General features: G+C 35.7%; 1 protein-coding gene across 2 annotated transcripts in view; it reads right to left on the minus strand.

Moving 5' to 3' along the window:
* The window catches only part of ETFDH (electron transfer flavoprotein dehydrogenase), a 34,499-nt gene that overhangs the window by 8,009 nt on the left and 13,202 nt on the right, over window positions 1-13,288 (minus strand). For both annotated transcript variants that reach the window (XM_042935180.1, XM_042935179.1), the window contains 4 exons: window positions 11,511-11,588; window positions 7,476-7,622; window positions 5,756-5,896; window positions 2,206-2,349 (listed from right to left, as the gene is read on the minus strand). In XM_042935180.1, coding sequence (XP_042791114.1) covers window positions 2,206-2,349; window positions 5,756-5,896; window positions 7,476-7,622; window positions 11,511-11,588 — 510 coding nt within the window. The remainder of the gene's footprint in view (window positions 1-2,205; window positions 2,350-5,755; window positions 5,897-7,475; window positions 7,623-11,510; window positions 11,589-13,288) is intronic.

Raw genomic sequence — 13,288 nt, forward strand, 5'->3', positions numbered from 1 at the left:
TGTGAAGTTTATAAAAGGGCATGGATTGTTAGTGCCAGTTCTTCCAAAATGGTGCTTAAGTGCGAAGAATAAAAATCTTATGGTCCAAGCAAAATGATTTTTATTTTTTTAATTTTTAAAAAATGTTTAGTTTTGAGAGAGAAAGAGCACAAGTGGGGGAGGAGCAGAGAGAGAGAGAGACAGAGAGAGAGAGAGAGAGAGAGAGAGAGAGAGAGACAGAATCCGAAGCAGGCTCCAGGCTCTGAACTGTCAGTGCAGAGCCTGACGTAGGGCCTGAACCCACGAACTGTGAGATCATGACCTGAGCTGAAGTCAGAAGCTTAACTGACAGAGCCACCCAGGTGCCCCAAGCAAAATGGATTTTTAAATCCTGTGAGGATCCTACACTGTATGGGCAGTGTTACTGGCAGTTAGGAATCTGGTCAAGGAACTATGGACAGGAAAAGTTGCACTGGGAAAGGCTGTATTCTGGGACATGAAACCACAAGGTTGGAAACTGTCCAGAAAAGGTAAGTTTTAGTACAGACTAAAAAAAAAGAGAAATAAAGTCATGTACACAGAAACTACCTCATTTATAAAGAGAACAAACTGGTGATTGCCAGAGGGGAGGCAAGTGAGGGGAGGGCAAAATATGTGAAGTGGATTAAAAGGTACAAACTTCCAGTTATAAAATAAGTATGATTAAAAAAAAAAGGGGTGGGGAAATCTTATCATATTTGTTAGCTCAAAATAAACAAAATTGAATTTTCCAAATTATTGCTTCTTAAGGTTCTTTAAAATTTTACTGGAAAAGTTTCTGAATCTTTAATTAAATCAGAAAATTTAAGTAAAATGTATGTGTGTGTGCGTGGTCAACTCTTCTCGCCAATCTAAAAAAAATCATCTGAGAGGCTGAAATACACAAGGCCATATGTTTTTAAATACAAATCTGATGATGTCCTATTAAATATACTGGAAACTTCATACTATAAAAATGAGTAGAATTAAATTGACAGGTATTATGGACAATATGCAAAAGAGCTGAATGGGGTTGAACATAGTAATACAACTTAATAAATATTTGTTGCAAATGAATTACTACTCTAGAAACAAAATTATTCATGAAAATAATTCCATAGCAACAGGGACACTGTTATTTTAAGATTCTAATGATTATATTTATAATTTAGCTCTGATTTTACTGGACTTTATGAATTATTGTTATAGTAACAAAATATTTAGAACTTCATTTTAAAGGTTAAGTTACTCATCACCCATTTTCTTTTTTTTTTAATTTTTTATATTTATTTATTTTTGAGAGAGAGAGACAGAGTGTGAGCAGGGAAGGAGCAGAGAGAGAGGGAGACACAGAATCTGAAGCAGGCTCCAGGTTCTGAGCTGTCAGAGCCCGACACAGGGATCAAACTCCCGAACCATGAGATCATGACCTGAGCCCAGTTGGATGCTCAACCAACTGAGCCACCCAGGCGCCCCTCCCCCCATTTTCTATTATCTGTTACTTTTACAACAGAATTAAAAACAAAAAAAAATGTCCAATCTCTAAGATAGTTCTAGATTCCTAGAATATTAGAGACAGAAGGGATCATCTTCATTTTACACATGATCCCATAAAACCAGAGAAAATATGTAACTTGCTTCAAATCCCTTGGTATAGATTTTAGAGCTAATTTTTAAGATCATCTTACATGTTTAATATTTTTACAATAGTACTAACAGCTTTTATTATTGCTTATTTCATTGTTTATATATAATTAATACATTAACTGCATTTGGTAAGGTTTATTTTGAACATATACTAAAATAGAACAATTCAGGGTAAAATCTTGACAGAGGCCACCTAAAAGGCATGACTGTTATTAGGTAGTTGGGATTAATTAACTACCTTTGTGGAAAACTAAATCTGTCTTTGTTTCCTTGCTGCTAAGGAGTAATGGAAAATATCTTGGATCATATAGTTTTAATTTTCGGGTTAAAAACCAAGCAACCAACAAGAAGCCTATAAATTTATCTCAAGAAATCAATATATTCTTAAAACTAAACTCACAGTGTAATTTAATTTAAACTATGGTGTGACACAGTTTTATAAACACTAGATGCTCTGCTTAAAAGTTTCTTTCTATAATTTTCTATTCTTTATCTAAATTTGTTACATTATATTTTCAATGTTTACTTTATAATACAGAAATAAATAAAAAATTTTGTTACCTGAAAGCCACCTTCATTCAGAGCTCTGGCTCCATATGCAATTCTTTTTCCACCTTCCAATGTCGGCTGAATGCTGGGATGGTGTTTCCACCTCTGGAACTCTCTAAATGGGCTCAGATATGGATTCTGGTAGTCTAGACCAACCTTAAAATTTTTATATTTAAATTTAGTAAATTTATATAGACATTTTTATTTCAAATTATATCAAACTAAAATGTGAGCAATATTTATGAGAAAGCATTAAGTTTCTTGTGCTCAATAATACTTGGAGAACTATAGGCAGTAACTCAAACCTAACTGAATAAAATCTGTTTGGAAAAGAAAGGGTAAACAAAAGGATACCATGTGTTTGTATTTGGCCAAACTTTAAAAAGGTAGACCATATTAATAAATCTTTGTGCTCTGTAAATAAAAGTTCAAATTAGAAAAGTATTTGTAGCTAAGTGGCTAACATTATGTTTCTACGAAAGGAGCTGTAATTATTTTTCATGTATCAATACCCACTCTGGTAATAAACTAATAAACTATATGTGGTGCTACTAAGGCACAAATGAAGAAACAGAATGTAATCATACTTAGAAAAAAAGAAGACAAGAAATATTAGAGGCTACATTTTACAAGGCATTATCAAAATGCTAAAATTAATACCCAAAACTTTTTTGCTCTCAAAAAATTAAGTCACTGGAATAACTACACAAAAATGATATACTGAACACTTGGCTATCTGTCAAAAAACACCAATAATGCAAAAATTTAATGTATCACATACAAGTCTAATTATGACATTAAATTATAAAGTTGCGACCAACTGCAAGGCGCAGTAACTTTATTTTTTCCATTCCTTGCAAGGTTCAAGATGTAATTTACCGCAAAGACATAAGTGGTCAAAAAGGGAGAAAATGCTTACATTTAAAGTTATAGATTTTTTTGAGGGGAAGATGGCGGCGTAAGAGGACGCTGGGTTCACCGCGTCCTGCTGATCACTTAGATTCCACCTACACCTGCCTAAATAACCCAGAAAATCGCCAGAAGACTAGCAGAACGTATTCTCTGGAGCCAAGCGTAGACGAGAGGTCCACGGAAGAGGATGACATGATATTATACATGGAAAATCCAACAGACTCCACCAGAAGTCTGCTAGAACTGATACATGAATTTAGCAAAGTTGCAGGATACAAAATCAATGTACAGAAATCAGTTGCATTCTTATACACTAATAATGAAGCAACAGAAAGACAAATAAAGAAACTGATCCCATTCACAATTGCACCAAGAAGCATAAAATACCTAAGGATAAATCTAACCAAAGATGTAAAAGATCTATATGCTGAAAACTATAGAAAGCTTATGAAGGAAACTGAAGAAGATATAAAGAAATGGAAAAACATTCCGTGCTCATGGATTGGAAGAATAAATATTATTAAAATGTCAATACTATCCAAAGCTATCTACACATTCAATGCAATCCCAATCAAAATTGCACCAGCATTCTTCTCGAAGCTAGAACAAGCAATCCTAAAATTTGTATGGAACCACAAAAGACCCCGAATAGCCAAAGTAATTTTGAAGAAGACCAAAGCAGGAGGCATCACAATCCCAGACTTTAGCCTCTACTACAAAGCTGTAATCATCAAGACAGCATGGTTTTGGCACAAAAACAGACACATAGACCAAAGGAATGGAATAGAAACCCCAGAACTAGACCCACAAACGTATGGCCAACTAATCTTTGACAAAGCAGGAAAGAAGATCCAATGGAAAAAAGACAGTCTCTTTAACAAATGGTGCTGGGAGAACTGGACAGCAACATGCAGAAGATTGAAACTAGACCATTCACACTTTCTCACACCATTCACAAAAATAAACTCAAAATGGATAAAGGATCTGAATGTGAGACAGGAAACCATCAAAACCCTAGAGGAGAAAGCAGGAAAAGACCTCTCTGACCTCAGTCGTAGCAATTTCTTACTTGACACATCCCCAAAGGCAAGGGAATTAAAAGCAAAAATGAACTACTGGGACCTTATGAAGATAAAAAGCTTCTGTACAGCAAAGGAAACAACCAACAAAACTACAAGGCAACAAACGGAATGGGAAAAGATATTTGCAAATGACATATCGGACAAACGGCTAGTATCCAAAATCTATAAAGAGCTCACCAAACTCCACACCTGAAAAAAAACCCAGTGAAGAAATGGGCAGAAAACATGAATAGACACTTCTCTAAAGAAGACATCCGGATGGCCAACAGGCACATGAAAAGATGCTCAACGTCGCTCCTCATCAGGGAAATACAAATCAAAACCACACTCAGATATCACCTCACGCCAGTCAGAGTGGCCAAAATGAACAAATCAGGAGACTATAGATGCTGGAGAGGATGTGGAGAAATGGGAACCCTCTTGCACTGTTGGTGGGAATGCAAACTGGTGCAGCCACTCTGGAAAACAGTGTGGAGGTTCCTCAGAAAATTAAAAATAGACCTACCCTATGACCCAGCAGTAGCACTGCTAGGAATTGACCCAAGGGATACAGGAGTGCTGATGCATAGGGGCACTTGTACCCCAATGTTTATAGCAGCACTCTCAAGAATAGCCAAATTATGGAAAGACCTGAAATGTCCATCAACTGATGAATGGATAAAGAAATTGTGGTTTATATACACAATGGAATACTACGTGGCCATGAGAAAGAATGAAATATGGCCCTTTGTAGCAACATGGATGGAACTGGAGAGTGTGATGCTAAGTGAAATAAGCCATACAGAGAAATACAGATACCATATGTTTTCACTCTTATGTGGATCCTGAGAAACTTAACAGAAACCCATGGGGGAGGGGAAGGAAAAAAAAACAAAAACAAAAGAGATTAGAGTGGGAGAGAGCCAAAGCATAAGAGACTCTTAAAAACTGAGAACAAACTGAGGGTTGATGGGGGGTGGGAGGGAGGGGAGAATGGGTGATGGATATTGAGGAGGGCACCTTTTGGAATGAGCACTGGGTGTTGTATGGAAACCAATTTGACAATAAATTTCATATATTGAAAAAATAAAATAAATAAATAAAAGTTATAGATTCAAACCCAGTGCTGCTTTCATTTTTAGTGACAGCATGCCTAAGTGGAAAATGGGCTTTGAAGTCACACAGACTCGGGTGTGAATCCTGCCTCTTGTCATTTCATGGGTGTATTTGAGAAAGTTGTTTAACTTGTTTGGACTTCAGTGTCCTGTCAGTAAAATAAGGACACACCTACTTCTTAGGATTATTATGAAACTTAGAATTCTCAGTGAAGCATCTAGCATTGTGTTGGGCATTTAGTAGCTATGATTCCTAAAGTATATATAAAGTATATTTATAGTGTTTAAAAAGCTATAGACTAATGCCAGTAATAGCCACAAGCACTTTACAGACTGACAAAGTTAGAAAGGGACCTTTAAATGAAAAGCATTTTTTTTTTTTTTAAGTAAAAAGCATTTTACATGCTGCACATTTCATAACACTGATGATCCAATGACTCTAACAGAATTTTCCATATTGGCCGTGTAACTTACCACAAAACCAAGAGCTACCAGGGGTTCACCTTCATTTAAATGGTAGAGGAAAGAGCCTCCATAAGTATGTCTGTCCAAGGGCCAACCAACAGTGTGATCTACTCTTCCAGGTTTCCACTTCTTTTCATCAATAATCCATAACTTAAAAAAAAAAAGCCCTAGAGTATTAAATATTTTCTATCACCACAATATATACAACTTGCCAAATTTTATGTCTTAGTTATGAAAGTTTCAAGTCAAAGACTGTAATACACAAAAAAAGTAATACACTGAGAAACACAAAAAAAGTACTTTGCATATCAAAGAAAATTATATCAAACTGCAGCATGATAAACCGGACTAAAGGAAACTGGTCAGAAAAGTTATGAAGTCTATAGGAAACACCTGAAGAGATGAGGAAAACTTCTGGGGTGCTGGTAATGTTCTGTATCTTGATCTGGCTGGTGGTTACATGGGTGTGTTCACCTTACAAGAATTACTTGAGCTGTACACTTAAGACCTGTTGCTTTACATATGTTATTCTTCAATAATATAGTTTATGCTTTCCTGCACTACCCCCCCAAATGAAAAAAAATTGCTCATCTATTTTCAGAATGGTTCGTTTTAATTTTAAACAATTTCCATCTGAAATATTATTTAAAAATCAGATAACGTTACGTGCTATCTGCAACCTACCAAAACAATTAAGCCTTTACTCACAATAAATCTAGTTATATATGGAATTTGAAACTTTCTGAGCTTTACCCTAAAAAAAATTAAACAAAAGGGTTATAATTAATCTTTTACACTCTAATAAGCACAAGGTTTGGGAAAACAGAGATCGGATAAACTGAGAATATATACAATACTTAACCTAATTAAATTTTAGGTTTCAAATCAATATACTATGGCTGAGTATATATTTCATAAACTAAATTATCTTCACAGTGCAATTTTGAAGAAACAAGTCTTGTAAGATGCGGTCACCCTACAAACAGCATAGGGTATCAGGTCAAATCTTATTTGGGCAGATGGCATTATAATGAAAAAAATTAATATTACAAGTATTTTTGGGGTGCCTGGGTGGGTCAGTTGGTTGAGCATCTGACTCTTGATTTTGGCTCACGTCATGATCTCACAGTTTATGAGCCCGAGCCCCACGATGGGCTCTGCACTGACAGTGTGGAGCCTGCTTTGGGATTCTTTCTCTCTCTGCCCCTCCCCCGTTCGCTCCCTCTCTCTCCCCAAATAAATAAACTTAAAAAAATATTTAAGTTCAAGACTTTGATTTCAAACAACATTTTTTAAAAAAAGTTTATTTAGTTATTTATTTTGAGAGAGAGAATACAAGCAGGGAAGGGGCAGAGAGAGAGAATCCCAAGCAGGCTCTAGGCTGTCAGTGGAGAGCCCGATGCAGGGCTCGATTCCATGAACTGTGAGATCATGACCTGAGCTGAAACAGTCAGATCCTTAACCGAATGAGCCACCCAGGCACCCTTCAAGCAACATTTGATAAAACAATTATATGTAGATACAATTTAGATAATAATGGAATTTGGTTAGCAGTACTTTCTAGCCCCTTAAAAAATATCTGAAATCTTTTTAGTCATAATGAACATCTCAAGTCAAGGAAAAATATAACAACTATAAAATTATATCAATGTTATAAACTACGTAACAACACAAACAAGTTTAAATTCCATGTTTCAAAATGAAAATTACAAAAAACAAATCAGGATACCTCCTTGAGTCCAATTCCATAGGTTTGGGGATCACAATTGGCTCTCAAATCAAACTTCTTATATAGTTGCTTGGCTAGATGTCCATGGCAACCCTCTGCAAAAATTGTAACTTTGGCATGTAGTTCTAGTCCTCGCTCAAATGTTGTCTAAAAAACAAAAATGTTAAATTGCAACATTTGACAATTTAAAAAATATTCACATTCTAGTCAGTTTTTTTTTAATATGAAATTTATTGTCAAATTGGTTTCCATACAACACCCAGTGCTCATCCCAAAAGGTGCCCTCCTCAATACCCATCACCTCCCTTCCCCTCCCTCCCACCCCCATGAAACCTCAGTTTGTTCTCAGTTTTTAAGAGTCTCTTATGTTTTGGCTTCCTCCCTCTCTAACCTTTTTTTTTTCTCCTTCCCCTCCCCCATGGTCTTCTGTTAAGTTTCTTAGGATCCACATAAGAGTGAAAACATATGGTATCTGTCTTTCTCTGTATGACTTAGTTCACTCAGCGTTAACACTCTCCAGTTCCATCCACGTTGCTACAAAGGGCCATATTTCATTCTTTCTCATTGCCAAGTAGTATTCCATTATGTATATAAACCACAATTTCTTCATCCATTCATCAGTTGTCTGGTCAGTTTTGAATTGAACCATGATTCAGGTATGGAAGAAACAGTACAAATACATAACCCTAGAAATAAAACTAGCTAGTGCTGTAAGTGGAATCTAATTTAAAATGTTATAATATATCCTGTGTCCCTGTTGTATTTTTCTTTATAACTTCCAAAGTACCTGAATGAATGCATAAGAATTAAAAAGGAAATAAAGCATCTCCTGCTAAAAAAATTCTCTCCAAGTGAAAATAAAGTGAAAAGTGAAAAGCCATTTCCCCCTGCTCAATTTTCCAGTCTCATCATCTGAAGCAAAAAACAGTTAATAGTTTTCTTGTGAATCATCCCAGAAAATTTCCATGAATAAAAAATTATACAGAGCCTATTTATATCCTTCTAACACAATCATACCAAATATACTCTTTAGCTACTTGTTTTTCACTTTAATTATACTTGTCCTCTATTGTTCAATGTATATTATAAAACTGAAATTTTTTTCCAAGTAGAAAAAAAGATACAATTAAAGTCTTTACTTCTTTTTTGCTGTATATATTTTGCACTTAACACCTACCATAATGTAGATACTCAATAAAGTTACTTAATAAAGGAATACAGAATAATCAGGAAAGTCTCTTATGAAGCATATCTTTTCTGATATTTCTCTATTCATTTTGCTTGCATGTATGTGTGTGTGTAGACATTCATACAGATAGTAGTTTTACACTGACAAACTGTTTTATAACTGCTTTCACGTTAGTGATTTGTCTAAGGCAATATACACCAAATAAGGCATTCATTTTTAAAAAATATTTATTTATTTATTTATTTTGATGGAGAGAGAGAGCAAGCAGGGGGAGGGGCATAGAAAGGGAGAGAAAGAATCCCAAGCAGGCTCCGTGCTGTCAGCACAAAGCATGATGTGGGGTTCGATCCCACAAACTGTGAGATTATGGCCTAGGCTGAAATCAAGAGTCTTGATAAAGTTAACTGACTGAGCCACCCAGGCGTCCTCCTATAGCATTCAGTTTTTTTTTTTTTTTTTTTTTCTTTTTTTCAACGTTTTTTTTTTTTTTTTATTTATTTTTGGGACAGAGAGAGACAGAGCATGAACAGGGGAGGGGCAGAGAGAGAGGGAGACACAGAATTGGAAACAGGCTCCAGGCTCCGAGCCATCAGCCCAGAGCCTGACGCGGGGCTCGAACTCACAGACCGCGAGATCGTGACCTGGCTGAAGTCGGACGCTTAACCGACTGCGCCACCCAGGCGCCCCTAGCATTCAGTTTTAATGCTTGAATAGAGTCCCCTAATTTTTCAAACAATTCTCAATAGTGGGACAATCACACCGTTCCAGTGTGTTTCACTATTATAAAGCATTTCTTACATGAATATACTTGGTGCTAAATATTTTCGGTCTGAGTGGTAAGAATTATCTCATTAATTTAACAATAAACTAATTTCTTTGGTTACTGGAAATTCTGAACATCTCTCACATGCTTACTGGTAACTTTTTTTTCTTGAGCAATACTTACTAGTGTCATAATAATGCATCATGTATATTACACTTGCATACACATCCTATAAGTACTCTCACTCAGTACCTTTTTATTTTGTTCTTGTCTGCTTCCTTTTATTATACCTCATCCATAAACCATATTAACAATCTAGTATGTACAGTTTTACCCAAATACATAAACATACATATATTCTGAGATACATATACACTTAAAATTTTTCGATTCTTGACTTATTCTACAAAAAATAAGATCATATAATACAAACTGTTCTGTATCTTTTCTCAATACTACTTCATGAAAATCTTTTCAAGTCACTGTATAGTTCAAATTTTTCTTTTTAAAGGCTGTATAGTAGTAGTCCATGTGGAAATACCATAGCTTATTCACCTATTCTGCTAATGCATAATAACCATTAACTCTGTTTCCAGTTTATTTGTGATCAAAAACAATGTTTATAAAACATACACCCTCGTATATATATATTCTTACAATACTGGTGCTGTGAGTGCAGAGCCCGCTTCCAATCCTATGTCTCTCTCTCTGCCCCTCCCTTGCACTCTCAAAAATAAGCATTAAAAACAAACCAAAAACAAAAAGAAAAAACTTCTTGGGCCCTACTATAGGACACACTGAGTCCCAGACCTCATATAATTCTGATGAATCTGGTCAAACCCTTAGAAGAACAATGAAGTAGGTAAGACTCCAAAGCTTTGCCATTTGCTTATTTCTAGGCAGGAAGCAGTAAGAAACAGGAACATCTGCAGGGAGACTCAATACAAGATTCCCAATTCTGTTCAAGAATGTCAGAAGGAAGGATAAATTCCAAATTAACAAATATTTATTGAGGACCTGATATTACCTGGTACTATACGGTAGGTACTGGAGTAACCCTCCATGATCTCTGCCCTCATGGAGCTTATGATCTAGTTGAGAAATTAAGACAATAAACACATAAATATGAATTGACAAATTAATTTATTGAGATGTTAATTTGTGTTTTGTCCTATTGTTACAGGAAAGCAATGTGTTTTTTTTTTTCCTTGTCCTTTCCAGGGAATCTTATGGATCCATCCCCTTAGAGCTTTTCTTTGCAAATTAAAAAATAAAAGTTGTAAAAACCTGAAAACCAACCAGGATTATATCTGAATGAAAGGAAAGCAATCAGTTTAATATTTACCAAAAGATATTAAAATCATGTCAAAGACTCTATCAACATGACTGATAGTAATACAAATGACTCTTGTCCATAGAAATGAAAATTGTGGAAGTGGCAATGCAGTTTACTGATGACCTACACATGGGTATGTTTTTTGAATTCTCCTTGAACTGTTCACTGAGTCTGTCATTTATTAATGAGTAAAATAAAATCTGTCACATGTTTGTTTTATATTTGTACGAGTCATGTTTTTCTCTTTAAAAAAGTATTCTTAAACACATTATATTGACTTGTCTAAGCCTTAGCTTGACTAAGTCACAGCTAAGTCATAGTTCAAAAATGCTTCTGTATTTTTTTTTTTTTTGCTTCTGTATTTTTTAACAAGAGAAAAATTCCACATTAATCATATTCTTTTTTTTTTTTTTTTAACGTTTATTTATTTTTGAGACAGAGAGACAGAGCATGAACAGGGGAGGGGCAGAGAGAGAGGGAGACACAGAATCGGAAGCAGGCTCCAGGCTCTGAGCCATCAGCCCAGAGCCCGACGCGGGGCTCGAACTCACGGACCGTGAGATCGTGACCTGAGCTGAAGTCGGACACTTAACCGACTGAGCCACCCAGGCACCCCCACATTAATCATACTCTAACACACACTATTAGCATACACTCTGTAGCAAAACTAAATTATTGCATTTAAGTTGATTCTCTTCTTTGTTTTGTTTGTCAGTTTGTTAAGCTCATAACTGTTAAGATGTTTACCTTTGGGGCACCATCCTTTTGTATCCCTACATCGTTAGTGGCAATCCCCTTTACACTACTATCTTCATGAAAAAGGACCTAAAATGAAAACATATTTTGTTATCACCTAGGATTCACAACCACCTTGAAAAGAAACAATAAACAGTCTTAGATTTTTAAGAAAGTGAGCATGTTCTCTAGACTACAGAAATATAGGCTTTAAAACATTTAGGCAAAAAAAAAAAGACACATGTTTTAAAGATACTCCCTTCTAGCATATAAAAGAACACAGCTCTAACAGTTGGAAATGAAAGAAATGCCACAACTTTTTGAAGAAGAAAAGTGGTAAGCTACTACAGAGGTCACTAAAGAAACCAGTAACAATAAACAAAAAGCTCCCTGAAGAGATCAGATATCAAAAACACGTATACAGAACCTGAAATCAGGGCCTGTAACAAATGAAGACCATCAGTGTGGGTGGGAAGACAATAGTGTCAGGAAAGCCTCTGTTCCAAATGAGCTAAGACCCCCTCCCCCCACCAAAAAAAAAAAAAAAAAAAACAAAAACACCAAAGAAAATGAAACCACAAAACAAAACAGAAAGAGGCTCAAGACAGCCCAAAGGTGATCAAAGTTTATTTCTGGAGCAAGAAGGATTGGCAAAAACTGGTCAAAAGGGTAATTCTGAGAATGAGAAATAGCAATCAATCCTCTGTAACCCTTACTTGGCTTCCGATTCCCCTATGGAGAAAAATGCTCTTGAGAAAGGAAGTACAAAACGTACACTAGAATCACACAGAAAGCACAGGTGTGAAAAGATGAAACAAGGATTAGCAGCAATGGATATGAAAAGAAAAACATATAAATATTTTATTTCTTACCCTAAAAATGAATCAACTGTAGAATGTGGCTTTGAACTAGAACTGAAGTCTGACTCAGAGTACAAAGAAACCCAACAAACAGATCATTAATCTATTGATGATGATCTTTAATGGAGTGAGGAAAAGAAGAAAAGTGTAAGAGACTATGTGTATATGTGTGTGTCTGTTCACAAAAAGTAAAAATCATAGATTCTACAAAGTGTGACTTTTACACTGATCCCAGTCAAGAATATTTTAATAAGGAAAATGCAAAACCCCACATTTGGGTCTAAAAACCCAAATGCATATATATGAGCTGGGAAAACAAAAATTAGTATAGCACCAAGTATAATACAGGGACTTACATGTTTTATTTGACTTACATATTGTAAGGGTAAAAATAAATTTAAAAAATTTTTGAGGGGCACTTGGGTGGCTCAGTCAGTTAAGTGTCTGACTTTGGCTCAGGTCATAATCTCACAGCTTCGCTCGTGAATTCAAGCCCTGCATCAGGCTCTCTGCTGTCAGCACAGAGCTGGCTTTGGATCCTCTGTCCCCTTCTCTCTCTGCCCCTCCCCAGCTCGTTTTCTCTCTCTGAATAAAAAAACTTAAAAAAATTTTTTTTTCAATTTTCCCTGAGGCCGAAAACAAAAGAACTCCCCTCCCCCTCCTGCCGATTCTTCCAATTCTTTCCTTTAGAAAACTTAGCTGTAAACCCTTTCTATGTCTCTCTGAGATATAGGAATGTTTTTAAAAGTCTTATTTAAGACTCCTGTCAGATCTGCATCTCAGAAATGTGTTTCTCCAAATATGGAGACATATTTGAAATGTGAACACCATGGAGAATGGTGTCCTATTTCCCTGTCTCTGTGGGAGTCTGGGCTAGGTGCTTGGTTCTAAGTTATAACTTCCTGCTTGTCAAAAAGATACAAGAAATTT

This window comes from Panthera leo, chromosome B1 (assembly GCF_018350215.1).
Source record: "Panthera leo isolate Ple1 chromosome B1, P.leo_Ple1_pat1.1, whole genome shotgun sequence".
NCBI lineage: Eukaryota > Metazoa > Chordata > Mammalia > Carnivora > Felidae > Panthera > Panthera leo.